At 48.6% G+C, this 27578-nt stretch overlaps 2 protein-coding genes across 3 annotated transcripts; both read right to left on the bottom strand.

Moving 5' to 3' along the window:
- Positions 1 to 169: 169 nt before the first annotated feature.
- COG7 (component of oligomeric golgi complex 7) lies at positions 170 to 16164 on the bottom strand. Its single transcript, XM_071571093.1, has 17 exons — positions 15716 to 16164; positions 14906 to 15054; positions 14132 to 14248; positions 13785 to 13953; positions 12669 to 12751; positions 11792 to 11914; positions 10245 to 10443; positions 8159 to 8286; positions 7439 to 7593; positions 6132 to 6248; positions 5550 to 5615; positions 4622 to 4808; positions 3493 to 3633; positions 2954 to 3037; positions 2517 to 2631; positions 1977 to 2120; positions 170 to 554 (listed from the first exon to the last, which is right to left on the bottom strand). Exons 1-17 carry the CDS (start codon positions 15879 to 15881, stop codon positions 388 to 390), a joined length of 2310 nt encoding a protein of 769 aa, XP_071427194.1. The 5' UTR covers positions 15882 to 16164; the 3' UTR covers positions 170 to 387.
- A 223-nt stretch (positions 16165 to 16387) lies between these two features.
- On the bottom strand, positions 16388 to 27504 carry GGA2 (golgi associated, gamma adaptin ear containing, ARF binding protein 2). Of its 2 annotated transcripts, none has more exons than XM_071571095.1 (17): positions 27298 to 27504; positions 26649 to 26733; positions 25726 to 25801; positions 25158 to 25256; positions 24096 to 24219; positions 23491 to 23594; positions 22945 to 23025; positions 22334 to 22471; positions 22118 to 22199; positions 21103 to 21219; positions 20785 to 20952; positions 20487 to 20542; positions 20066 to 20217; positions 19101 to 19270; positions 17961 to 18130; positions 17419 to 17538; positions 16388 to 16823 (listed from the first exon to the last, which is right to left on the bottom strand). In XM_071571095.1, the coding sequence occupies exons 1-17, from the start codon at positions 27329 to 27331 to the stop codon at positions 16713 to 16715; spliced, it is 1887 nt and encodes a 628-aa protein (XP_071427196.1). In that variant the 5' UTR covers positions 27332 to 27504; the 3' UTR covers positions 16388 to 16712. The 2 variants fall into 2 exon arrangements, with proteins under 2 accessions (XP_071427196.1, XP_071427197.1); XM_071571096.1 differs by having other exon boundaries at positions 17428 to 17538; positions 27298 to 27503.
- Between the last annotated feature and the right edge of the window lie 74 nt (positions 27505 to 27578).

The raw sequence follows: 27578 nt of genomic DNA, 5'->3' as shown, positions 1-27578 counted from the left end.
GCCCTGAGCAATGGCCAGTGCCTGCAGGCAGAGCAGCTCCCAGGCAGCCCCTCTGTGCTGCACCTACCCTGTCATTTCAGACACTATAGATTAAATTTTCTGCAAAAGCCCCCATGAAGCACCAACTCTCCAGCACCCAGCAGAACATTTCCAGCACTGTTCAGCCTACTTAGGGTCATCCAGAGTTTTTGGTACATTTGGCTGTATGACATCTTTCCTTATTTCTACAGATGGAAAAATGGAACAAGCTTTTCCTAGACAAAGACATTTAATAAAAGTTGTCTGAAATAAATTCCCCTAATCCCCAGCAGTATTTTCACTGTCCATGCAGAAATAAAACCCAATCTGAAGAGGTGAGCCCTCAAGCTAGTAGGAGGGAGGGCACAGCTACCCCTCCAGGCCCCTCATGGCTGCAATGCTGCTGGCCATGCGGCGGGGCAGGCTCTTGGCCACCTGGCGAAACTCCTCTGGTTTGGCCTTCAGCAGAGTTACAATGTTCTGCAGCGTCCGCGAGGGCTGGAGGCCGAGGGCATCCATCACATTTATCAGGTAATCTGCAAGATTAAGGAAAAATGTGTATTGGACAGGTAACAGACACTGTGAAATGAAAGATATCCTGTCACCAAGAGCTCACACGAGCAGCATGGCTGGAATCATATGGCACTGCCTGGGGTGTATTTGCTGCTGCCTGTGCACTGTATCAGACACTGCCTGTTCCTTGCAGGGGACCCAGACACATTCTGCCATTCAGTACCTGCACACAACACCCCTCAGGGTGGTCAGTCACTCCAGGCACGGGCAGAGGATCAGAGTCCCACTGCCAAAGGCAAAGAGCTGGCACTGAAGCTGGGCAGCTCTGCTGAGGTGAGTGTCTCTGGGGGCAGGAGGCAGTTCCAGCTCAGTGATTCACAGGCAGCTGTGGAACTGAGGATGGCAGGGAGAATGCTGAGCAGCCAGTCTCTCATTCACCGGCTTGTTGTAAAGCAATGCCAAAAAAAAGTAAACAGATTCAGGCTGAGTTCACTGATGTCCAAGCACACCTTCTGGACCTTCTGGAGAGCTGAGGAGTAGATACTGGATGTATCCTCATTTTTAACCTTGGCCAGGGGGAAGTCAGCATCCAAGATTTACAGCAGAAAAAGGACTAACTGGCATTTACAATAGCTGTAGTGGTCCCTCAGTGGCCCTTACAGCAGCTTTGGATAACAAAAGCCCATCTCCTCTACATGCTGCAGAAATGCCTCCTCAGCATTCTCTGCCAGCTCTCCCTCAGTCACTGTGTGTGGCATGGGAGAAGGCAGAGATGAGCCTGTGCCAACTCTCTCCCATTTTGCTGCTGAAAAATCTCAATGCTGAAAGTAACTTTAGCCTGCAGCACCCTCAGAGCAGCAGGGCAGTGTCAGCTATGGCAGGAGGGCTAATCCTGGAGGGTTTGTAAAAAAGAATGCTGCTCAAGTGCTCCACAATCACTTTCACAAGGCTTTTAGCTGATCTTCCCCACTTCAGCTGTCAAGTGAATGGAGAAATCATTGAGCTGCCTGCTCTGCAATCCAGTGGAGCATCCTCAACAGACTTGGCAGATGCCGTGTACTCCATCCCGGCACATACTGGCAGAACATGGCACCCTGAGAGGGTGAAGACCAGGGCCACACTGGAAAAGATCCTATACAGGTCTTTCTTGCTAAGACTGGCCTGCAAGGGAATCCTTTCCATGCAGAAGGACTTGGACTTCCCCATTCAGACAGACAAAGCAGTGAAGCAGGAGTACTCCTCACAGGAAAATCCCCCTTCCATTGAAGAGAGATGTGACAAAAAAACACTGCAAGAGAGAAGCTGTGACCCCTTCCCGTGCAGGGCACCAGATCAACACGCTCATGATTAGAGTAGAAACCCAGAGGGCAGTTCCCTCCAACCCAGGGTGGTGACAGAGCAGCCCGTGTGTGCCACAGCAGGGCCAGGCCCCGTGCCACGCTCACCGATGTCGGTGCCCAGCTGCTTGGCAGAGTGCGGCGTGAGCTGCGGGATCTGCAGCATGACCTCGCAGTACGTCTGCATGGTGGCTCTGGCGATGGAGCCCAGCCAGTAATCAGCCATGTTATCCAGCTCGGGCACCTCATCTCCTGCACAGAGAGACAGCTCCTGTTAGCTGCCAGCACACACCCACCCGCCTTGGCTGGCTTTGTACCAAACATAATCAATGGTTAAGAACATCTTAACTGTTCTTTCCACAGCAAGGTAGTCAGAGTTTATCATCTGGTTTTGGAGTAATCAGAGCAGTTATGTATCCTCCTGTACTATAGAGCATTGACAGCGAGCTCAGACCCAAAACACTTTCCTTCCCTTGATTACTCTGCAGGTAAGTCAATTCCAAAGGGCAGATAGGCCATCGGGGCACGGCCTGGCACCTTCAACAGGATCCTCTTCCAGGTGTAGTTTACAAACCACACATCACACCTGTGTAATGTCAGGATGGGAAAGCTTTCCCCAGATGCTCCAAGCCTTTGGTCTCGTCTTACCTTGCTCTGGGGGATACGGCAGTTTTCCAGCATGTAATGCCAGTTCCAAAGCAGAATCCTCTTGAGTGACAAATGGCTCAAGGTGTAGAGGAAGTGACATGATGTATTGCCCAATCTAGAATAAAAGCACCAAGAGCTGAGTCACTGAACAAATGTGAGGTAAGTCCTTTACTAGACAAAAAAAAGTCACCTGCAGTAAGGCACACCTGGAAGCAGAGAGCTGAGCCTGACAGCCACTCACTCATTTACAAATTGGCTCCCGCACATCATTATACTTGGTACAAGAAAGTTTTTCACAAGGTCAGAGAAGTAGTCACTGAAACACTTATGGTAAGAAAAACCTGTACAGAGAACTGCAAGTCCAAGCAAATCTTTACTCTCCAGAGCGTTCCTGGCAATTTGTTTTCTAGAGCAGAAAGACAGTTCGGTTCTCTTACATTGCTGATATATTCCAGAGGGGTCAGGCTGAAGTTTGGCAGGTCTTCTGTCAGAGTCTCACCAATGCCACCAGAACTCCAGCCCTGTAAGGCAGAAAGTGCAGGATGAATCAATGACTTCCTGGAGGACGAACCCTGTCAGTATTTTAGGAAGGGGTCACCCGGCGACATGAACTGTGACTACCCAAGGAATTCTAGAAAAAGCAGAACACAGATGGTGAGAAAATTGTTTCCTGTGTTGTCCCTCAGGCCCAAAACACCCACCCTTTCCATCCAGCTTCCATGGGAAACACACACTCACACAGATTAGAAAAGCAACACCTCAAACAAACACCAGAGCCTGCAAACATCTGTGTGCTGCAAAGGTTGTGGGTGAGGCAAGGGAAACTGTTCCACTGCCTGCAGCTCATGGGAGAAATGTGACACCAGAGGGATATTCTGAACAACAGAAAGGAAAGCAACACTGACCCAGGGGATCCCACAGGTAAAGCCTGCCTGTCCAGCTCAGCTCAGCTCAGCTCGAGGCCCTCCTTGCTCACCTCCATCTTGGGCACCAGCAGCAGCTGCTGTTTGATGCGAAGGAACACGGAGTCAAAGGCCAGGTGATGTGCCAGCTGGTTGAGGCGGCTCAGGGCGGCTCGCGACGACGACAGCAGGTTGTGGTTACTGGTACCTTTCTCCTGACACACAGAGACACAAAAACATTTACATACACCAGTCATTAAACTGACCAAAGAGGAGCTGTAACATTCTTACAGAGGTTTTATGAGGCCATCCTAATGCAGCAGAGCTTTTCTCTGAGATGGCACAGCCTCTTTCCTTTGGAACGACCTATTCCAAGCAGTTATTCCAGACAGAAACTGTCACTGCTCCCTGAACTGTAGGACAAGGAATCAGCATCATATTCCAGCCAGGTCAGACTCTGGCACAGGTTGGATACTGAGAAACTCACAGAGAAAATGGCAAAGCTACCTTTTACTCAAAGGGCACAACTGATTCCCTGCATGGAATTCAGTGAGTTCTTACATGAAGAGGACTTGTGGAACTGACTGTTTAGCCAAGGTTTAGACAAACATGTAACACTGAAGGTAGAACTGTAAAAGTTGCAAGTAAATCAAGCGCAAAAGAAATAAAAACATTTTGAGGAAATAAAAGACTCATAACCTTGAATTCACTACTCCATGTGACCAATGATGGCAAACATAACTTAGATCCATGGGAAGATAACTAGAGTCATTCTACTCTGTTCACAGATCCGTGCATGAATGATCCTGCAGAATTCTGTTTCAGACTGGACATGGCAGCAGGGTGTAAGTGGCAGAGAAAGCCTCAGGAAGCTGCTGTGTGGGCTCCAGAATTTGAGATGGCTCCAACACAACCTTCCCAATGCTGTCATTAAATCTCCCTCACCTGAGCTGATAAGGGCATGTCCACAAAACACAAACATGATATGGGGAGAGATAGAACAAGTCCAGACTTCCTGGGTTTGGACATTTCATCTCTCCACAGATCAGTGTTCTCTGTGGAAGACTTGGAACCCAGCCCACGGAAAGCTGCAGTCCAGGACAAAAAGTCACCAGGCTGGAGGGGGAACCCAGGTCTCACCTACCAAATGTAGGCCCAAGAGCACCCTGTGAGAGAGGCATACTCTCTAGGCACCAAAGCTACCTTTAGAGTGTAAAGGGTTTCCATAAGACTGGCATACTCGGACGGATTCTCCTTCAAGAGATAATTGTATTCCTGCCAGGGATTCTTTATGGAGCTCTTCTTTTCTGCAGAACTGGTGTCCTGAAAGCCAGAAAAACTACAAGGGCTGTAGGAGTCCGAGAGATACTTCCCAGCCGTTGATAAAATCCTGAAAACAAGTATGCAAAAGTCACCAGTAGAATCCTCTGAACGCAGCATTCCAGTCCTCATGCTGGGCCAAGGATCAGCACTGTCTTAGTGTGACTTCAAGGGAGAGTGGTGGAGACACTAATTACAGCCAGCCCTCATATCTACTGTGCAGCTCAAAAACTGCAAAAATACTGAGACAGAAGAGAGAAGACTGTGTTCTCAGAACACCTGGGCAGTAGGGCCCAAGCCCAGCTCACTGTGCACTACAGGCCATGCTGTGCAGAGCATGGGCACTGAAGTCACATCAAGCATTTTGAGGTACAACAGGCTGAGCACTGCTTACAACAAGTAGTAACAAAAGATCTACGTGCTGCCTGTGCCTGACACTCCTCAGGTTACAGGGGATCAATCCATCAGTTAAGGCACACCTAGACTCATTTCAGCACATGATTCATGTCACAAGGGTGAGAATCTTGCCAATTTGATCTGGTGGAAAATTCCTTCCTGACCCCAATCTGGCCCATTGGTGGCCAGCCAGGTATCCAAGGAAAAGAATTGCTGGGACTGTCTCAGGGCACACGACTGAGCAGAACAGTCTGTGCCCCATCTCTGACACGACGAAGGACGGGGAGAGCCACTGGGGGAATCACACTGGCTGGGTTCCCTCCATGGTCTACACAAACAAAGCACCTTGGGGTTTGTTTTCTTTTAACTTGCTTCCTATGTTGACAGCTCATGAATTAAGGTCAGCAGTGCTCACCTGTTGGCCAACTGCTGCTCAAAGTCTCCACACTGATGGAGGAGTTCACCACAAGTGGTAATTACCCTGGGAAAGAACAAGACAAAAACTCACATGTGAGACTGAAGGCGGGTAACACCAGGCTCCCTCAGAGAACCCACCTCAGACACATGTCAAGTAATTATGAAATGCAATTAACAATCCACAGCCCACACATCTGCCAAGAGTCAAAATGATGATTAACTCTGTATCCATTTGATAACACACTGAATTTTTTTGCCCAATAACCTCATCCATGTGGCACTTGTCATCATGGAGAAGGTCAGCTCAGTGTCAGGGAAAAATTCTAAGAGCTGCTGATATGACAAGTGCTATGAGATGCAGCCTTGCTCCAGGCAGGGTGGGGAGCCCCACAGCACTCCCTGTGCCAGGAGCAACCTGTAACCCACCACTGACACTGGTGGTCCCAGCAGCACTGCAGCACAGTGAGCTCAGCCCTGTGTTCTGTACTGAGAACTTGTGTGAAAACTGATGCCAAGTAATTCCTTTTCAGCTTTGATACAAAAATCAGCTCTGAGCCAGGCAAAAATAAATCCCCTTTACCGGACAGAGTTTTGGAATGCAGTCCAGTCCTCCTGGAACAGGGAATCTGATAGGACATCATCCAGTTTACATTTCTTTCGTATAGACTGCAGTGTATTTGTGAAATCAGACGTATACCTGTAGTGAGAAATGGAGCAGAGAGAAGCACCAGCATAAGAGAACCAGTTGGAGAGCAGCACAATGGCACGTCCTGTGATTTGCTCAGTCCTCTACAAAGGCCAAATAAGAACCAGAATTATTAAAAGGAGTAGGAAGGGCCACTGTGGTTCCAGTGCAAACAGGTGGATTTGAAGAACTGATCAGCCACAGCCCACTTGAGCCTACACCAGAAACCAAGGGGAGCAACAGATACTGTGAGTTTGCCTCAGTATGCTACATGTGGATTACCAGGAGCTCTCCCCTCCTGTGAGAAGGAGAGAGCAAGATATCTTTGTTACCATTACCCTGACCATAACTCCTAGGAAAGGCAGGGAAAAGTTTATAAGGCTCCTGCTACCCCAACATCACTTGGCCCTTACTCCAGGAACATGGTGACAACAATCTCATGAATTTGTTTTCTCAGCTACTCCTCAGATGAGAACATGGATAAAAAGGAGAACATTTTGTTTTCCACACACCCCCCTTTCCTTTTTTAATAGTGCCCATAAGCTGGAGGCATGCACATTGCTCTGTAATTGCCTATAAAGAAGGTGAGATCAGAGACCTGTTCTTTCCTCTTCCCCCTTCCCACAGGGCAGTAATATCTAATTCGTACCTTGTCAGTGGCTTTTTCAGTATCATGAAGGAATAAGGAGTTAACCAGTCTGGGGATACGAAAGTGATACTGTAAGACAAGAACCCACTCCCTAGGGTATCTCACACCACAGGCAGATCCTGAATGTGAGGTCAGTTGTCCTAGTGAGTGCATTCACAGAATCATGGAATCATTAAGGTTGGAAAAGACCTTCAAGATCATTGAGTCCAAACTCTGGACCTATTTCCCCAGAGAAATCTGCTGAGATTTACTTTCATCACCCTATTTTGTCTTTGTCTTACTCTGTTTTAGGAAACATTCTCCTCTCTAGAAGTATCCAACCAGAATAGCATACAGCTGAGAAGTCTTTAATTTAGCCATAAGAGCTTCTATTTTTCCCCTAGGAAACAGCCCCTACCCGAATGGAGCAGCAAGAGGGATATCAATGATTCACAGTACAGTGAGAGACACCTACTGCTCTCAGCCATTTCCCATAAACTACAAAGTCCTTGGCCAGAACTGCACACTCACCACTCCCTCAGGATAAATGCAGCAGTAGCTAAAAGCACCTTACTTTGCAAAGAGGGCCTTGAGGGCCTTCAGGAGCCCACACACTCCCAGGCCATCGGTGAGCTTGACGCAGTTGTCGATGGCTCCAGAGGCCAAGAGGAAGAGTTTGTTGACTGAGTGGTTCAGCTCCTGGACACAGTCAATTACTTCCCAATGCTCCTAAACAACAATAACAACAACAACAAAGCTGAGCCCGAAGGTCCTTGCAGGCATTAGAGAAAACACACCTTCTGTAACACAGCACTCTCTGGTATCCTCTACTCTTGTGAAACTCCTAAGGCAGAACCCTGCTGGTCCTTCCACCCATCTGCACCTGGACTGTCACAACAGCTGGGCTGCCAAACCAGGTCTACAAGAAAAAACAGTTCTGCCAAAAGAATCTTCAAGAAAAAGGACTTTCCTCCTCTAGCCCCTGTTCTTAACAAATTCAGTCCAACCTGAAGCAGACTCCTGGTTGACAGCGTTTTCCTGGTCAAGGCTTTCCCCAGCAGATCCACATGGTGTGTGTTATTGTGTGCAGGAGAGGAAAGGAGCTGACCTGACAGTGCTGCTCAAAATATCTTTATTTCTTAAACAAATTTACATGACAGTAAAAAATATACTGCAAAAAGGAAATATTACCAAAAACGAGAGGAGAAAAAGAGCAGTAACTATGACAAGCCCCGTGTATTTAGTGGAAGCTTTAGCCTCTCCCTGTGCAGCTGAGCAAAGGCTGGTACATTACCAAGGGCACTGCACTGATCTGGATGAGAAGATTCTCTTCTTCCAGGTCTCCATACTCGAGCTGGTAGGGTTTGTATGGACCATACACTGCTTCCACCAGCTCCATCACTTTCACCAGGTTCTGCTCCTCTACAAAGAACCAGACAAAATTCAGTCTACAAAGAGATGAACATGCTACTAAAAGTCTTGTTTCAAGCTATCTGCAGCAGTTCTTCCATCACAGCATGCTGTCTGCACAGGCTTGGAATGCTGCCCAACAGCTTCAACCTCAACTACAAAGATTGATTTTTTTTATTTTTTTAAAAATAAGGCTATTATCTCTAACTGCTTCCTAAAACCAAGATGTTCTACCTCAACAAGTGCCTCAAGAAAATGATCAGTCACTGCTCCAAAACAGCCTGGGTGAAACAAATCTATCAAACATTCCAACCTACAGCAGAAGAACTGAAACCATCTGAAAAGTGGAACACATTACTGTCACAGCATCAAACAGGGGTAATCCTCATTTAACAGAAAGCCTGGCTCATACTTAAAATAACTGACACTAACTCAGCTCACTCAGCACTATTGCTTCAGTGTTCATCAACCACAAACTCAGCATCTCAGAGCCATGCTTGAGCAGGGAGCTGCAAACCCAAACACAAATCAGGGCTGAATGATTATTTCTCACATCAGAACTGCACACCAGCTATTCTCATGAAGCTTTGCCAAACTCAAACCACCAGCAAACCACAATTACTTTGTTTCCTGGATATCAGAAAAGACTTTTATGCCCTAAGGACAGGAAAGCAATGGAGTAGGCTGTCCAAAGCCAGTGCTGTCTCCATGCCTGGACATTTTCAAGACCAGACTGACAATATCCCATGGTCTGGCTTCACAGAAGATCCTGCTTGGAGGAGGGGATTGGGCAAGATCATCTTCCAACCTGAATTATCCTGTGAATCACAGCTGAACCCTCACATACAGACACAGGAACTGGTTTGACTCTGCTCAGTTGAGTCACCTGGCCTTTTCATTCTTGAGATATTTCTCTTCCCAAACATCTTACCCCAGAGCAAAATAGATGGAAATAAAGGCTTTGGGCTTTTATTTTTTTAAATGTACTCAGATAACAGTTCAGCAACTGTCTTCCTATTCCATCATCTTATGGAATCTAGCATCATTTTTTCAGACCCTTTTTAAGAATTTTTCTAACAAACCACAAATTGAACTAGAAAATGACTGGCAAGTACACAACCACACAGACAACAAACAGTGCCAGTCACACTCCCTGACATTGCCCAGCAATCATAATTTACAGGATCAAGCAAGAATCTGGATTTAAACAGCTCAAGACAATGTTATGAGGAAACAAACACAGGAAGCACAGCATTAGGAATGCTCCATTAGCTTTAATTTTGGATTTTCCCATAGGCAGTCTTTGAAGAGGCCCCATCAGATTCATAAAGGACTATAAATAGCCAACAGGTCAAGTCAGGCATAAACCTGTGCAAACACAGCACAGCATTGCTGTGTGGTTTGTGAGAATTACTCAGCAAGCCATGACCAAAATGAGATGACAAACATCCCATAGAGAGAAAAACCTAGGGCAGATTTGAAATCAAAACCCAAGGATGCTGCTGGGAATAAACCACCAACAGAAAAACTACAAAACCAAATATAAGCATCCAATGGATGCAGCCTTTAAGCAAGTTTTCTCTTGTTTAGTGAGGTGTGACAATTCCGGGAAACTCTTCAACTTTTCTGCCTTGTGATCTCTCACAATGGGTCTCACTGCCTCCCTGGAGACATTTCCTCATCTGTGAGATAAAAGAAACAGTAAAGCTTGTAAAAGGAGAAGTGCTAAGTGCTATTTACGCTCCAGAGCCAGCCAGGACAGGGCTGCTTCAGGAAACTCAGTGTTGTGTCAACAGCTTCAGTGGAAGATACTCAAACACGTACACACAAAGGTGCAACTGCTGCGCAACTGGGCAGTGCTGGAGAAGAGATAATCCCTCCCTCCACCTAAAACTAAACAAAACCCCACAATGGGACTTAACAAAGCAGTTGACAGAATAGAATGACCGAATTCAGAGCCAGATCCTTACTCAGGTTTGGAAGCATCGCTACCTCCAGCCCCTTGGCAAAGTGGACAGTGGCATCATGCAGCTCCAGCAGCTGGTTCAGCTTGGTGTCCTGGCCTGTCCTCTCCATGGCAGTGCTAAGGCACACAGGGAGGGAAGGCACCAGCGCTCCCAGAGTTTGGATCAACAGCACAGTCACGATTTCATGGGGGTTCTTGAAAACCTGTGGCAGCAGAAAAGCTACTGGAACACACAGCAGCAGGGAGCAGCAGACAGACTCCAAACCTGAGAAATCTCACCAGGGGTAAAAAACCCATGAGAGGTCTGCTAAGGCTACAACAGCCCCACTGACAAAGCAGACAGAACAGCCTGATGACAAAAGTCCAGGACAGTACCTATTTACCATTGTGCTTTGAGTACAGCCACCAGGAAACTAGAAGACAGGCACAGGTCAACAACTGAATTCAGCAGAACACAGGCACTACAGTGACTCAAAAACCACCTGGCAGAAAAGGGCATTTGAAACAGAGCACTCAGTTTACACAGGTGTGTTGGGAAAAAACATGTATCAGTTATATATGAAGAAATAGTGCCATATCATGAGCCAAATTACTGGTCAAATAAGCAGACGTCAGTACTGGAAAGGCTAGGAATCCTGTAATCAGCTCAGAATGAGCCACTCCACTGACACACAATGTGTTACAGGCTTTTATTATGAATTTTTCATCAGCTATTCTGCTCATTTGCTTTGAAAGTTAGGACCAGCATCAAAAAGATCCAAAAGTTTTTCAGAAGGTAGAAGCAACACAGGAGACTGAGTGACACAAGCTCTGCCCCCACGTGCCATTTCTCACAATTCCTAGTTCAAAGAGTACCTGCTAAAATGTAACCTGACATCTGACCTGTAAGTCACATCGAACCATTAAGCAGAAAAAATACATTTCAAGGAAACACTGAGCTCCTCTGCAGCACAGGCCTCACACTGACACTGGCTTGGTGACACGAAGATAAGAATCTCTTACCCTTCATGGATGAAAAACTCTTACAGGCTCAACAATATGAACTTATTTCTTCATTTCAGTAAAGGAAAAAAACTTTTTTTGATCCTACATTATTCTTGGCAGGAAAAACAAGCACACAGACTCCAAGGGGTGACAGCAGAATCCCTCAGATATCTTACAGAGAGCGACATCCATCAGTTCAATGTGACCTTGAGGGCTTCCTTCAGGCCAAGAGATAAAGCAACTCAGGCATTCCAAATGTCTTGCAACAGAACACATTTGCAACACCAACAAATTAGGTTTAACTTAAGATACAGATGAAAGCGATAGAGCAGCTTAAATGTCAATAACAGAGCAACCTTGCTGCTGGTAGAACACCAGAGCTCAAATCCTGCTGCAAGGACTGCACAAGGATCCCCAAGTCGGCTGGAAGTCCCATCCTGCACCAATAGGGCACAGAGCATAATTCAAAGTGAGCAGCCATGAGCTACTTGGAGCTTTGTGAGAATTCAGAGTGTGCTCAGTCCTGTTCTCTCCCATCCCTGCACCAACATTGATCTCTCACTGCACCTGTGCTGCCCACTGGAGCTGGGAGTGCCAGGTCCCCAGCAGTGTGTCGTACAGTTCAGTCAGCTGGCGATTCAAGCTTAGGTCACTCTGGCAAAGGTCCTGCCACATGGCCACCAGCTGCACCTGTCATGGAATAAGAACCATCTGAGAGGAGAATGGACAGGCCACAGGTCTTGCTTTGTTATCCCAAATCCAGCAGTCCCCATGCACAGCACTTCTGCCAAAACGTGAGGCATGCCCTTGCTCCTCTCTCCAGATTTCAGTGTAACATATAATTCAGCACCACAGAAAGAAGAGACTTCCAGCATGAAGCTTGAGGCTTCTTAGTGATTCAAAGATTTAATTAACATTGGTATTTTACTCATAAAATGAGATTGTAACTGATACCCCCACATAATAGTTGAAATACTTGGCAAGCCGCAGCCTTGAACTTAATCCTCAAAAGTCACAGTCATGTGAGAAATTTGAGGCTCATGTTATGGCTACAGAACTGTCTGGAATTCCAACTTTTAATCTTACCTGAAAAGAGTTTACAGAAGTCAGCAGCTGGCAAGTTGCAGTAATGAAGTTACTGCCGACATAGCCACATCCACAGAAAGCAAAGCAAACCATGTGGCACAGAGAAATCAAGCAGAGCACACGTACCCTGTGTGTGCTGCAGGAAGGGACACAAGGACCTGAACAGACTCCTGAAACACGGGGAGTAACTAAAGCTGCTCAGAGACAGCAAGGGAAGAAAACACAGAAAGGAACAGGTGCCATGTCCCTGCCACAGCACAGGCGAGATCCGTGGGGCAGCAGCTCCCTCTGCAGTCGGAGCCCAGCAAGCATTCCAATTTTTATTTCTAAAATGTTAAAGTATTACCAAAACACTTACCTTGTGACATTTGTAATAGTAAGCAAGAAGCTGAGGCATCCGATCAATTTCAGTGAAAACTTTAACAAATGTTTTTGCCTGATCTAAGGAAGAGAAAACAACACACAGTCAGGACCAGCCTCAAAGCTGAGGGTGAGACATCATTCTGAGTAAGAATTCTTCTCCTAAGGGAGCATGCACAGTGACCCACACAGAAAGATCCACTTCACCTCTTGTTCACTTATCTTCTCAAACAGGAGCAAAACTGCCTAAAACAAACCCATCCTCAATCAAGAACAGGCAGCAGACATGAGGAATGAATTTAAACTTCTTAAGATTAACTTCTTAACCAGCACATGTATCTGGTATTAAAACCAGATAAGGCCAGAGCATTTCCTAAGGAAATCATTATTTTCCAGAAACAAGCCACTACTTACACACCCAGAGCACACCTGATAAAGGCACAGAGAGCTCCTGCACAGAGCTTGGAAACACAGGTTCCTAAACAGTCTGATTTGTACCCCGCAGTCCCAGACCCCCTGAAGTGCACATAGATGAGAGTCAACAACCAGAAAAAGTACTTTTCAGAAGTGCTGACAGTAGCAGAGGGAAGGAAGAGCACAAAGAACAGTCCAAACTGTCAAATTTTCTAAAGAGAGCTTATAAAGCCACTTTTATAAAGTAGCAAAGAGTCAGAACATTTCCAAACAAGTTTTATTCCTGATTATACCACCAAGCTCTAACAGAAATGCCCAGCAGCACATGATAACACAAAACCAGGGGCCTTCTGCTTACCTGAGCAGCACTTCCCACCTGGAGAGCATCCCTGACATAACTAAACTATGACAGCAGGGCAGCCCTGCTTCAGCATCTCCATCTCACACATCCGTATGGCCGATACAACCAGCTCACAGCCTTCTTCCTGCAGTGGCCACAGGTCCCCCAAACAGTATGAAAATCAAAGCAGTGCTTGCCTGCAGGCAGCTGCAGAGCACAAACATTCCAGGGCATCTGCTCCATCAGGGAAAGCTCCTGACCCAGCACCAGGAGCCTTCAGGATACCAACTCCCCACCCAAACACCGTTTTATAGCCAATAAACTCTGTGCTGATAGTAAATGACACCAAGAGCTGCTGACCAACAGACTGGGAGTTGAAAGCAGCAACAATCTGAGGGCTGGCCATGGCCTCCAGCCGGTTCTTCAGTGCTTCCAGGTGCACACACTTCTCAGAGTAATCCGGCGTGTCCACCAGCATGGCCAGGCTGCTCTGCATGCTCGTCAGCTTGGCTGAAATCAGGGACACGTCCTGCCAGCAGGGAAAGGCAGCCTGTTACCAGGGGTGACCTCAGACAGCAGCAGCACCAGTTTCACAATGACATTTCAAACAGCGACATGTTTGAGAGTCACTTCAAAAACCTACTTTTAAATGCAGTTCCTTGGAATGCTGAAGGCACAAACACCACACAGAATAAATCAGTATTTACCTGTGTTTTAAGAGTCTCCTCAATGTCTGCACTTAACGTGCTCCATTTATCTGCTTCCTGAAGTGACTCGGCAGCCAACTGCATCCGAGACTTCACTCGGTCAATCTCTACCAGGACCTGAAGAGAAAACAACATAATGCTGCCCACTGGAAAAACTGGTGACTGCCATGGATACTTATAAATAAATATGAAAGTTATTTTTCCTTGGACTTTGAAAAAATTTATGAAAAATATTATTATGTTACAAGGAGGAAGGAATGGGCAGAATGAACTCAAGATATAAGATCAACTTTCAAAGTCAAACAGTAACAGGTTAGTTTAGGTTAGTTTGAATTCTGATCTTGTACTTTTAGTATCCACTTTGCCTGAAGATGCTCTACACTGCAGGCAGAAACCAGTGTCCCTAGCCAGGCAGCAGCAGCTCTGAACTGACACCTGAGCAGCTGTTCCTCAGGACATGCAGATTGCACAGGTCTGGCTCACACCCACCTTTCCATTACTTTAAACTTCACAAGCGACAGATAAACATTAAGTATCACAGAATCCCAGGATATGCCAAGTTGGAAGGGACCCCCAAGGATCATTGACTCCAACGCTCAGCCCTGCACAGGCCCATCCCCAAGAGTCACACCCTGTGCCCCAGAGCATCATCCAAATGCTCTCTGAGCTCTGCCAGCCTTGGTGCTGTGACCCCTGCCCTGGGGAGAGTGTTTAGTGTCCAACCAGCTGCTGGGGGAAGAACCTTTTCCTAACACCTAACCTACAAGAACTGACCTGCATCGACTGAGCTGTGTCTTCTTCAAACTTCTTGATATCTTCTTTAACAAGGATCATCTGCTCCTTCAGGAATGTTGCCTCCTGTTTCAAGACTTCCACTTCTCGGAGGACTCTGGGCATGTTCTGGAGAGCCTGATGGCTCGTTTCTGCAGAAACACCAAGCAGTCAGTGAGGGGGGCTGAGAGCAGTGGCAGGAATGGGGGCATCTTTCAATGATCTTATTTAATCTTCAGTACTTGAAAAAGACCTGCACTAGACAACACAGCAAAACAGCAAAAAACAAAACTGCAGTTGTATCTTTAAAGTTTAAGTATGTACTTTATCATGGAATCACTTAGGTTGGAAAAGCCCTCTGAGATCAGAGTCCAACTGTTCCAAGAGTTCATTGCTGAGCCCCCAGCACTGCCAAGGCCACCACTAAACCCCTGTCCCCAAGTGCCACATCTACAGGGCTTTAAAATTCCTGCAGAGATGGGCACTCCACCATTGCCCTGGGCGGCTGTGCCAGGGCTGGACAAGCGTTTTAGGGAAGAAACCAGACCTGGCAGGGGCTGCTGTTTGTCAGCGCTGAGCAGAGATGTGTTGGTGGATAATCACAAGCCCCAGAGCGGGGTAAGGGTCCCTCTCTCTGACAAGGTGGCCAGGCCTGGCTCGCCAACCCGCCCTCGGGCAGCCTGCACAGGTGTCCCTGTCCCTCCCTGTGCACTCGGAGGATGCGGGGATGGGCACACACAGCTCCCAGGAGCACAGAGAGGAGCCCCGGCCCGACACGCTCCCAGGCCCGCAGAGCCGCCCCGGCCCACACACCTTCCACGGCATTGTTGACCTCCTGGATGAAGAGCTGCAGCTTCATCACCAGGGTGGCGGCGTGGGCGTCCACCTTGCCCGGGGCCTCCTGCTGCACCGCCCGGAACGCCGCGTTCACCCAGCCCTTCACCTCGAACTCGTCCGACAGGAACCGGGAGAAATCCATCGCCACGGCGCGGGCCGCGGGGGAGCGGGGCACAGCCGGGGACAGCGGGGGCAGCGGGGGGCAGGGGGGCACAGCCGGGGGCAGCGGGGCACAGCCGGGCACAGCGGGGCACAGCCGGGCACAGCCGGGGACAGCGGGGCACAGCCGGGCACAGCCGGGGGCAGGGGGGCACAGCCGGGGGCAGCGGGGCACAGCCGGGCACAGCCGGGGACAGCGGCAGCACGGCCCGACACGGCCCCGCCGGCAGCGGCTGCGGCCCCGCCGCGCACCCGGAAACGGCGCCGGAAACGCTGCCGGGGCGGGCCCCGAGCGGGGCCTGTGCTGGGCCCGGGGTCTGGTCCTCACGCACGGCCCCGTTAACTCTCATCGCTCCCTTGGTGCCCTTCCACAAATCGCATCCCACCGCCCCTCCCGCCCAGACCCTGGAAACAGGGTGGGGGCGTCCCTGGCACGGGCCCTGCTCCAGGCACGGCCCCTGCTCCAGGCACCCTGGCACAACGGCTGAGTGCTGGTGGGGGTTTGCTTTTTATTTTTTAATTCAAAAGTAATCGGGAAAAGGGGAAACGAGCCCAGAAAGCAGCAGCGCAGGTGTGTGTGACAGAAGCATCGAGGCTCCAGAGCTCTCCGGGAGGGTCCTGTAAAGCAGGGTCGGCTACAGGGAGAGGCTGTGGCTGGGAGAAGGTCACACTCCTCCTGCCAGGCACAAAAAAGAAGAAAATGGCAGATCCCGAGGAAAGGAGCCATTCTGGGAGCTGGCCAGCGCTGCTGGCCCCAGTCCCTCTTTATCCATCCATGGCTAAGGCAACAGGGGAACGGCTGAGCCAGCTGGACTCAGCTCCTGTCCCAGAGCTCTGCTTCTGGAAGGCCAGTCAGCTCTCCCACTTCACTGAAGGGCTGCACACCCTGCGTGAACACCAGTCTGTACCTCAGTCGGATGGGATCCTGGGAAAGGGAAAGAGAGGGGCACATCATGGTTACAGACTGCTGGCCCCGTCAGCCTCACCCCTCACAGCCTCACTGCAGGGAGCACCTCTGGGAGGGGAGATGAACACCAGCCAGGGGGAAGCTCTGAACATGGTCAGAAATGGATCTCCAGCTAATACAGACAAGGAGCAACTGGGAGACCTGTGCAAGCCCCCCAAGGGCATGCTGGCAATCCAGGGCTGGACAACCTTCTCAGAGATAGAGGTTTCTTTACATCAGTCTTTGGATCTCATAATTATTCACCAACACAACAGATCTGCCACCCATCAGTTGTATCTCGTGTGGCCTCATGTTCCATCATCTGCCAACACCTGCACAGTGTGTGCCTGGGGCCATCTCTGTAGGCAGATGGGGCAGAACTGTGTGTGCCCCTGCAGTGACTGCCCATACAGTCCTTCAGATTACAGCTCTGGAAAGCTGTTCCAGTAGGAACAATATCTTCCCAAAATACTCCAAACATCTCTGTCTCTCCCTTGCATCTTCCCATTATTAAGCCTCTCCCCATCCTTCATGCAAACACCCCACCCACTCCAGTGACATTCCCAGTGCCCACCAGCAGCACCTTGTGTGGGTTGGCGAGGAGCAGCACCTGGGACACCACCACGGGTGGCAGGAGGGGACTGAAGGCTGGCAGCTCAGAACCAGAGGCTGGCTGTAACTTTATTTTCATGGTCTGAAAGAGAAAACAAAAGGAACACTTTTTAGTCCACACTGGAAAAGGGCTGGGAGTGTTACTGAGCCACAGAGCTGGTTAAAAATATGTCAGTCAGACTGTCATTCAGTGAAAAGCACAGCCTGCATTAATGAGATTCCTAAACAGCCAATTCTATGCTGCACATTCACAGGCAGCACAGAGCAGAGCCTTACCCAGGAAGCTGAAGCAGCAGGTCTGGAGCCCTGTCTGGCTGTAGCAAGGCCATGGATACCCACTGTGGAACAGGCACCAGCAGCACAGGCACCACCACACAACAGGCTCTCCGTGCAGAGAAGGGGAGCCACACCATTTCCCATGAGGAAGGCAAATGCTATGCAAGAAATGGTGAACCTTCTCCCTAGGACGTTTCTGACCACCTCTGTTACTCACAAGCTTCTCACCTTTGGGACTGCAGCCTGGAATGCTATGTCCTTAATGGGGTGAGCTGAGGTGCTCAGCATGGACAGAACCATCACCAGCACATCTGGCCGGCCAGGAGCCGGGTCTCTGGAGAAGTGGAGCATGGCCTTGAAACCATTCCTGTCGTACACAGTGAGTGGAGGGATACTGCCTGCCAGAGGCAAGAGGAGAATCAGAATCAAAGCCTGCATTCCCCTCTCATCCAAGGGCAGAAGAGGAAAGATGGGATAAGGAACCGCAAAAAGAAAACACACAAGCAAACTTTTACATCCTCCAGCACGCTCACAGACCAAGCAGCACACAGCACCTGCCCCTGATTTACTTTTGCCTCTAAGGCAGAGACAGAATCTGAATGTCTGCATTGGGTATTCAGCAGCTCAGATTTCATCTGTCAGCGAGAGATGTCAGGTGTGGATCCAACAGAGATTTGATGGGAAAAGCAAAGTGCTTTTCTTTGGCACACACAAGACTTGTCCCCTTACCACCACTGCCTGGCAAATCCACAACTGACTATCACCATCCAGCCCTTTCCAAATCTGCTAAATCTTTCACTTGAGACTGAAGGCAGAAGGCAACCAGGTCAGGATGTCTTTGTGCTCATCCTCTTCCAGCAGCAGTGAGGGTCAAGGCTCTGTGGCCCTGTTAGCAGGATGTGACTGGGCTGAGACCCTGGGGTGACACATACCCAGGAGACACTCCAGGAAGGGGCTGCAGGGCTGGGCTTTACAGTGTGAAATCGAAAAGCAGAGGTGGAAGGAACAGTTCTGCTTTAGGAAGGGGGACAACTCCCACTCACAGTTGTCTTTAGGCCCCTGTAAAAGATCTGCTTGTAGCTTGGCTAAAGGTGTGAAGGCCAGAGAGTTTAGGAGCACGTTGCAAAGATCAGCCACGGCAGGAAACTCCTGACTAATGAGTAGGGAGGACAAGGACATTTCCATGCTATGATCCCTAGCACCTGCTCAAATTCTCAGGTACATTAAGCTCTTCATACAACAGTCATTACTTGTCTCCAGCATATCCACAGAGCATGAAGATACTTTGGCTGCTCCCCTGCAAAACCATGGAAGAGCTCTAGTAGTCTCCTAGTAAGCAGAGCTGGAGCACAGAATGATTGCACTTACTCGGTGTAATTGAAATTAAAGGGACAAAAACATTTTCTAGAGAGGCATCATAAGAAGCTGGATGCAAAGAGGCAGCAGGCTTCAGCTCATAGCCTGGACTGGGCAGTGGAGGATCTGCCACTGAGCTGTTGGGGAGATCTGGAAAGGGCAATTTCATTGGTGATAAATCCCTGGAAAGAAAAGCATGTAGAAAGCTTATATTAACTGGGTACACTGCATGAGATATACCACCCTTTGCTCTATCTGTCTGTATTCCAGTCCCTCATCCCCTTTAGGTATAGAGAAACTACAGGCTTATCCTCTCTGAGTTCTTGAGAAATTAAAAAAAATTCTCTGTATTTAATATGGAAGATGTTGCTGTTTCAAAATTCATTAAGACAGATTTTGGTTCTGTTTCTATAGTGAAACTTGGTTGGGCTTTGTAAATCTGTTCTCCCTGTGCACAGTTTCTCTGGAGCCCTTATCAGGGAGATTAAAATAAATTCCACTTCAAAGACGTCACAAGAAGCTGGGAATCTCCAGTAAAATTTCTTGGATTATGGCAGACTGGATAATCATATCGTAATGTCCCCTGCTCTGAAGATCTGTGGATGATTCATTTGGTTTGTGAACTGATCCAAGCTTCCACTGAGTGCCTGGAAACTACTTTGTCACAGTCTGAAGAAAGCTGAGGAAAGTACTTTTTGAGTGACAGGTTATTATAAAAAGGCCTGACTGAGGTTTTTGTTCCTTTAGCTCAACATCACCTTGTTACCAGGCAACGGGATTTGTTTCCCTTGGAAGGTCTTGGTATGCAATTACACAAAGTACAATTAACAGGTACAACTGCAGAAAAGAGCCAGTGTGTGGATGGATCCCTTGCCACCACTAACCAGGAGTAGAGGAAAGGTTTTCCTAGACCTCCCTGCTGTAAAACAGTATTCCTCTGCCCCCAAATCTGACTGTATTATGCAGAGTTTGCTTACAAAGAGAATGTTTTGGTCCTGGATGGTGGAGAGGGCTGTTCATCCAGGCCCTGGAATTCACTCTTCCCTGTACAACTGTCGTCCCAGCTCTCCTGTAGTCCCAGGGTTTGAACAGCACTTACAGCTTCACCATATCCATTGTGTACATCAGGCTGGAAAATAAGGCATTTCAGGTTCATGCTACAGAATATCAGCAAAAAAAAAACCCCTTCCATCAAAAAGAACCTTGTTTTTAATACCACTACTTAAAATAGAAATAATTGTGAGTAATTTGGTTGCAAACTGCAATTGCAAGGTTCACTGAGGGCAGGAGGACTCCAGTTTCCCTGCAGAATAGAGTGTAAAATAGGCTGCCAGAGAAAGCCAGAGGAAGAATCACCTCTGATTTTAGTCCTTTATACCTTATCTAAGCATCACTCACCTCTGCTAAGCCAAAATTGGATGGTGGTTTCTGTACAACAGGGGAGTTGCTGAGACCTAAGAAAGATGCCAAAATGCCACAGATAATTTACAGAAATCAAGGGTTTTCCACATGTTATTCCTTTGCCAACAGTGATTTGGCTACAGTCTGACACCAGTAAAGACACTGCATTCCTGAAAACATATGGATGAAAGGCTCTACTTCCCCTTGAGACTGACATTAAAGTCAAAGCTCTCCTCCCTTTATTAACCACCATAAACACCAGTAACAAGGGTAGCACTGAACTGCACCTACAGACCTAAGGACTGCAGCTCCTCCTCGAGCAGGCACATGGAGGTTGTGCTGCCGTGGCGGGAGGCTGAGGCTGTGTCTGCAGAGGGGTCTGTGGGGGTCTGGGCTGTGGCCTCCAGCTCAGAGAAGTCCATCAGAGTGTAGCTCTTCATGCGCCGTGGGGCTGGTCGATGTGCTTTGGGAACAGGGACAGTCAGAGAGGAACATGTCTATCCATGGTTCATTATGGGTTAGAAGATTTTCTCCCCATGTATTCCATTAGCAGCACTTCCCTCCCAAGCCCTCCCCACTGGCACACGGGACCAGGGCTGCCCACACTCCTCACCTGGCACACTGGCACAGCTGGAGGCTGCAGCTCCTCCAGCGCTGTCCTGGCTGCCCACAACCTGCCTGTACTGCCCCAGCGCCTGTGTCAGCTTGTCATTAGCCTGCAGGATCTCAGCTGGGAACCAGAGAAGAAACAAAATGCTGTGTGCTAATGGGAAGGTCAGTTCAGTTCCATGGAACTCCCCAAACTGCTTGTGAGACAGCGACAGTGCACCCGAGGACCTGCCTGGAGCAAAGGCCAGTGGAGCAGCCTGTCCTCAGATCCTCACTCGTCTTTCATTCCATTTTGCACACACAGCTGCTGATTTCAGGCCTCTCTCTCATTTAGCAAGATCACTGTGAAATCTGAACCCATCTCTAAAGTACTTCTAGTTCCTGCCATTTCTTCTCTACTTTGTTGTTCTCCACAAGTTTTCCCAGTGTACTCAAGTCTGTAATTCAGCACTCCCCAGCTGAAGAGCCTTGGCATCCCTGGGTGTGAAAGGTGTGAGGCACAGCTGAGCTCTTGTGGTCGCTTTTTCAGCAATTAGCACCTCAGGTTTTGAAGGCATATGGACAGGACTGTAACATCATCATCTGGGAAGGGCTGAGTTTCACAACTGTGGAATTCAAAGATTCTGCTCTTCTGACCCTCCTTGGTATTGCACTTACAAAATTCAAAATATATTCTCCCTTCTGTGTTTATAGACAGGGAGAACTTCAATCTCTGGAGAAAAAAGGCCTCAGAAGCCTTCAGTTCTCTGAACATCAGAACTCCAAAAACATGTCAGCTGGAAGAAACAGATTCACTGTTTAACTTTGAGCTCCAAGTGAAAACTAACATCTTCCTCATAGAGAGGCAGCAGGAGACTCAATGCCACTTCCCCTGGGCGTGGTGAAAGTGGAGCACTTTGCCTGTACCTTTGGGTAGCAAGTGCCCAAGCGGTCCCCTCCCAGAGGAAGGGCACACCCCTGTCACAGCAAAGGTAACAAATTCAGCTGCAAAGACATGCAAGGACAGTGCTGGCTCTTACCTAGAACCTCATCGTCGGCCACTGCCTCACTGGCCAGGCGGAAGAGCAGCGGCCTGAGCTTCTCACAACGCTGGAACAGAGTCTGGGGGCAAAATGTTGCATGTCATTGCTCAGGAGATCTCAGGCACACTCGTGTCTCCATGATCACCTCTAAGTGATGCTCCCTCTAGAAGAGGGAAGGAAGAGGAGCATTTGTGCAGACAAAAGAGCATTTACCTGTAGGGTCTCCTGGTCAGCCGGGGATAATTCTTGTCTCCTGTAGTTCTCCAGTAACTCACCCATATGTCTGACATTCTCAGAAACCTCGCTGATGGTGTTCACTCGTCGGGACACCTGAGCAGACTTTTCTTGTTCCTGTGATGAAACATGAAATAAAGGTAGGTGTTTATTTAGCTGATACAGCCAGTGCATGTGCTTGGCTGGAGCATTCTGGGTCACACTTGGAGAGTTCCTTCCTATTAAAACCTTGTTGTGGGTAAGGGAGACACAAAGTGGGCCAGGTGAGAACATGCCCCCAGCTGCACCCCCCCTCCACGTCAAGGGCAGGGAGAGAAGCCCCTGCCCCGCTCAGGTGGGGAAGGGCCCCACCACACAGGCTCCTGGGTACACACATTCACATATTCCCTCTTCCTGGCACTGGCATATTTTAGCAAAACAAACCAAAATGGTCCCACATTGTAAATTCAGAGTGATAAAGACTGAAAATGGCCCCTCCTCTGGGGCTGTATTCTGATCCAGTACAGAGGGTTTCCTGTCATAAACTGAATGGCCACATCCTCTCCCCCCTTGCCCCGACTGCAAAGAGGCTTCTCCCCCGGAGCTCCCACCTCTCTAACCACGCTCTGGATCAGGCGGTTGGCTGCCTGCAGGTCCTCAGGGTGGGTGCTCTTCAGAAGCCTGGCCAGGAGCTGTCAGGGCAGAGGTGGCACAGCAGTGAGCAGCAGCCTCTGGGCACTGTGCCACAGGCACACATCACACACGAGACACTTGCTGTCAGGACAGTTCCTGTAATCCTGGAAATGTGCAGGCTCCTGTCCCATGATCTAATTCAGGTTATACTGCTGCCTGCACACAGTTTGGCTGTTTGGGATTAGGAATTCTCTGACTCTGCAGGACTTCTGTGAGACCTGGAGAAGCCCTCCCTTGGGAAGGTTTCACAGAAACTGATGCTTTTCTGTAAAAACATTTCACTTTTTATTAAGCAAACATTTCTGGCAAAGCCTCACAGTGATCTGTAACTGTTGTACCAGAAGAAGGATCAACATTATTCTGAGATAGTGTCTTTCAAATAGCATAAGCTCACAAAATATTACTAAGCCTCTTTTCTCATCAGTACAAATCAGAGGGTGGGGCATGAAGACTCTAAGGTTTACCTTGGATTTCTCTTCATCTGTGTCAAAAATAGAATTCTGAGGTCTTGGAGAAGGGGGAGGTAAAATTTTGTCTTCTGGCAGTTTGGGATCTTCTTTTACAATACCTGGAACAGGTAACAGTAGCTGTTCAGTCCTGCCTGAGCTGCTGAAACCCCAGTGCTCAACAGTGCATGGAATTTTGCATGGGGTTTCTGGATTACAATACCACAAAAGACTATTAAATATAATGGAATGGATAAAAAAATTCATCTTAGGAACCCTCTGAACCCATCTATCATAATTCTGGGAGAGTATTCCAGGGTGAAGATCACTCTGAGTATGTCCTATACCTTCTCCCTGCATACAGTGTGAGCACTGTGTGAACAGAGGCTTCCAGGCCAGCCTGAGCTGTGAGTCAGGGAGGCTGCTCTTTGGTAAGTCACTTTAAACAGTTCCATGCATCCTTCAGTACCCAACCAGTTGGGGAAGGGTGGCCTCTGTCCCTTTTCCTTACACACAGTATGTTATGAAAAAGCTGAGTCACAAATTGAAGGGGACAAATATCTGCTGGGGGAAACCACATGACTTGGGAGGCCAAAAAGAAAACTGAAATAAAAGAACTAAACCTTGTTTCTTCAGCATCTGATAAGCATCCTGGATTTTGACTTCCTGAGGAAACCAGACTGTCCAACTGAATATCACTTCTGTGACCCTCAACTTGACTTTTTCTGAAGACCAAATTCCGTAGTACTGAAAACAAAACAGTAAAGAAAGACAAAAAGGTCAAACCCAAAGAAATGGTGCCAGATCAGCAGGGATCTGGCCCTGAGGGGTTTGTGTGTGCAGAGACCAAGGAGAAAAGGGATTCCTAAGAGTTTATTCAGAGTGCTGTCAACTGTGTATCTTGGGGTGTAGAGAACAGTGTGTACAGCTGTGGCTGTAAACACAGAGAATGCTATTAAATGTATGATAATTACACACATATTGTACAACAATCAAAATGAAACCACTTCAAACTTTTCTGATTAGTTATTGAATCCAAAATCCAAAGGAGGCTGTTTTATTTCAGTGAAGACAGATCTATGTTTGACTTTAACCACTTCCTTTAACTGCTGTGATGCAATCGCACCACTGGCCTCAGCCAGCCCTGGGCACAGGAAAGCTGAGCAAAACCAGAAATGAAAGTTGTTGGCTTTTATCAGCATCTGCATGTTTTACCCAATTTCTCTCATTATTGCTTATGAGCATTCATTTCAATGTATTATAAAAAAAAAACCTCCCCAAGACCAGGCATTTCAAACTTGTATGATGATACCTGTCCTGTCAGAACAGCAAACAGAACAGTCTGCAGTGACATGTTCTCTAAACTCGGTGGTTTCTCCGGAATCTCATTATCAAGTCTGGGTCTGAGAGAAGGGGTTTTGTTCTTCAGTTGAGCATTTCTCTGAAATCAGCTTTTAGTAGCTCTGCCCTGAGGCTGATGCAATGGAAAATGAAACATGTACCAGTGGTAAATGTGTGCAGGACCCACCAAAAAGGGGAATTGATGACTACACCACAGAGAGGGTATTTCAGGCAGTCCCAGGCCTGCTCTGATGCAGAGGAACACGGCCAGAAGATCCCACAGTGTCTGATAAAGCAGGGCTGCATTTCTCATTCTGAAAGGCCTTCTAACCACCATCACCTACCTTTGGGGAAAGCACTTTAATCAGCTCATTCAGAAACCTGAATTTTGCTATTTCACAGTGAAATCTGTCACCACAGTTGTTCACGCAGGTCTCCAGCACCTGCAGAAAACAAAATGTTACCAACATGAACTGAAGAAACCAGGCTTGGGGAGCTTCCAAAAAATTTGCCATTATAATACTAATTTTAGGAACTTGCTGGCACTGTGTTCACAAATACAAGACACTGAGAAAATCATGCAGTAAGGACATGTATTTTTCCTTCACCAGCTTTCTAGAGCAGCATGTTTAAGACTGTCTGCTCTGTTCTACCCAGCACTACCAACCTGTGGGCCACTGACCCTGCAGACCACAGAAACATCTCAGCAGAGCAACATGGGGAGGAACAACAGGAGCTACTCCCTCTGCTCTGCCCTGGTTTCTGTATTCCTTGTGCAAGGGAAAGTTAAAAGGGAGAGACACTCAAGAAAAACAGAAAGACATCTAAGAGAAGAGGAAGACAGAGTGGCACTGTCTGCTGTACTGTCCTACCCACCAAACTCTGTTCCCAAGTGTAGATGGAAGTACTTACTGTGAGGGCATGGAGAGCTTCCCTCTCCTGAGGGGACTGGATTTTATGTGCCAGCAGCCTCAGTGCAAGCGATGGGCTGGGGAGGAGCAGGATTAAGTCAGATCACAAAGCTCACAGGAAAAACGAATGCTGCTGGGTTTGCTCTGCAGAGGAGCAGCTGCTGGATTCACAACAGCACAGACCCCCTTCCTCAGGCATGGTGTTGACTGGGGGCACACACACACAAGGGGCAAACTGGAGCCCAGTGATGGCAGCGCTGCCCTCTGGCCGTGCCCAGGGGCTGTCCCTGGGGAGGGAGCAGCAGGGACAGGCTGGGGGATCTCCCTGGGCAGGCACCATGAGAGCTGGCCCCAGGCAGCAGCTTTGGTGGCAGCCTGGACAGCCTGTGCCAGTTCCTGGGCACGACACAGGGGCCAGACTATGAGCTCTGAGCCGTCTGCTCTAAACAGAGATGACCACTAAGCTCTGACAGGTCATTTGCTTAATTAGTCCTGGCTACTTCCCACAGAGCCCACACTGTCAGCTGGAAGGTGGTGAAGTCCCAGCAGAGATTCCCCACCTCTCAGGAAGGAAAAGCCAAGGCTGAGCTCCCTCAGGGCTTCCCTGCAGAACCCCATGGCAGGAATCCTTGGTCAGACTCCAGAGGGGCTGCTGAGGGCACGGCCAGCAGGACATGATGCCTGGTGGGTTCCAGCAATGGATGTCTGAGCCCATTCCCAGACATCACCCTCCACCACACTGACATACACCTATTTGCAACTCACTGCCATTCCCGGGAGCAGCAGAGCCCACTGAGCCCATTCCCAGCTCCCTCTCCAGCTCCCCACCCTGTGGCCTCAGGCCCCTTTCCCCCACCAGGAGTGAAGGAAGCTCAGAGCCAGTCACAGCCCGAGCAAACACAAAGAGCTGTGTGTCTGCCTTACCCCTCAGTGCTGGCGTTCACCTGGGCACAGAACTGCTGGATGCATTCCCAGTTTTCCTCAGGGATACTCGGGTCAGTGGCCTTGTCTTCCAGAGAGAGCAAAATAAGAAAGGAAGAAGCAGAGGCAGCCTCAGTGTGAGCAAGCAGCTCAGGGCTGCTGGCTCCCCCAGTGCTTTTAGCAGCAAAAATGGGACAAGCACAAAACAGCTGTTACTAAAATCTGCCTAAAAATACAGTCCCAAGCACACTCTTAAACTCAGGCACATCCTGACTACAGCAGATACTGCTTTTAGCATGAGAAACTTAAAAAACATTTAAAGGCAGCTCTCCCAGGACCACACTGCAAATGTTGTGCTGGAACACAGGCACCATTTACCTTTTTGCACAGTAAATTGAGGGAAAAAAGTCTTTTTTGGCTTTATGCAGTGCCCAACCTGTTGCTCAAGCCACTTTGGTGGCTGAGAATGGGCAGGAGAGTTGGGAAGGAGAGATACAGTGACAGCACCCATGAACATCACCCTAAAGGGGATCCATGAAGGCAACAGGCTATGACCCGCAGAGCTGAAGCTGCTTCAGTGCCCACCCAGTTTGGAAGTGGCCCCAGAGCCAGCAGCCAGGTGACCCCCAGCCCCAGCCCCAGCCCCACTCACTGAGCCAGCGCTCCAGCTCCCCAGTGCTGGCCATGGGCTCCGCTCCGCCCCAGCAGGAAGCACATCCACCCGCCCTCGCTCCCTGCACCCCTGTGGGAACACCACGTGAGTTCTCCTGGCGTGGAGTGTTCACTGTGGGCGTGGGCTCAGTGAAACACCCCCCACAGCCCTTTGGCAGCTCCTCCCCTTGCTGGCGTGCAGAGCATTGGTGAGAACAGAATCAAAAGTTTATTTAACAATTATTTAACAATTTATTTAACAATTAAAGGGCATCAGAGAAA

Source organism: Pithys albifrons, chromosome 16 (genome assembly GCF_047495875.1).
Source record: "Pithys albifrons albifrons isolate INPA30051 chromosome 16, PitAlb_v1, whole genome shotgun sequence".
NCBI lineage: Eukaryota > Metazoa > Chordata > Aves > Passeriformes > Thamnophilidae > Pithys > Pithys albifrons.
Note: the sequence above shows the minus strand (reverse complement) of the source record. Positions and strands in the feature narration are given on the sequence as shown.

Bases quoted from the DNA above. Each gene is read 5' to 3' on its own strand.
- COG7 (XM_071571093.1), bottom strand. From the start codon at position 15,881: ATGGATTTCTCCCGGTTCCTGTCGGACGAGTTCGAGGTGAAGGGCTGG. The intron at 6,249-7,438 runs GTAAGGTGCTTT...TTCTCACTACAG, and splicing joins CTCAAGGCCCTCTTTGCAAA to GTATACGTCTGATTTCACAA. The intron at 555-1,976 runs GTGAGCGTGGCA...TTAATCTTGCAG, and splicing joins GCAGCTGGGCACCGACATCG to ATTACCTGATAAATGTGATG.
- GGA2 (XM_071571095.1), bottom strand. From the start codon at position 27,331: ATGGCCAGCACTGGGGAGCTGGAGCGCTGGCTCA. The intron at 24,220-25,157 runs GTAGGTGATGGT...TTTTGTTTTCAG, and splicing joins TTAAAGTGCTTTCCCCAAAG to TACTACGGAATTTGGTCTTC. The intron at 17,539-17,960 runs GTGAGAAGCTTG...TTTCTCTTTCAG, and splicing joins TCCAGGCTGCAGTCCCAAAG to ACCATGAAAATAAAGTTACA.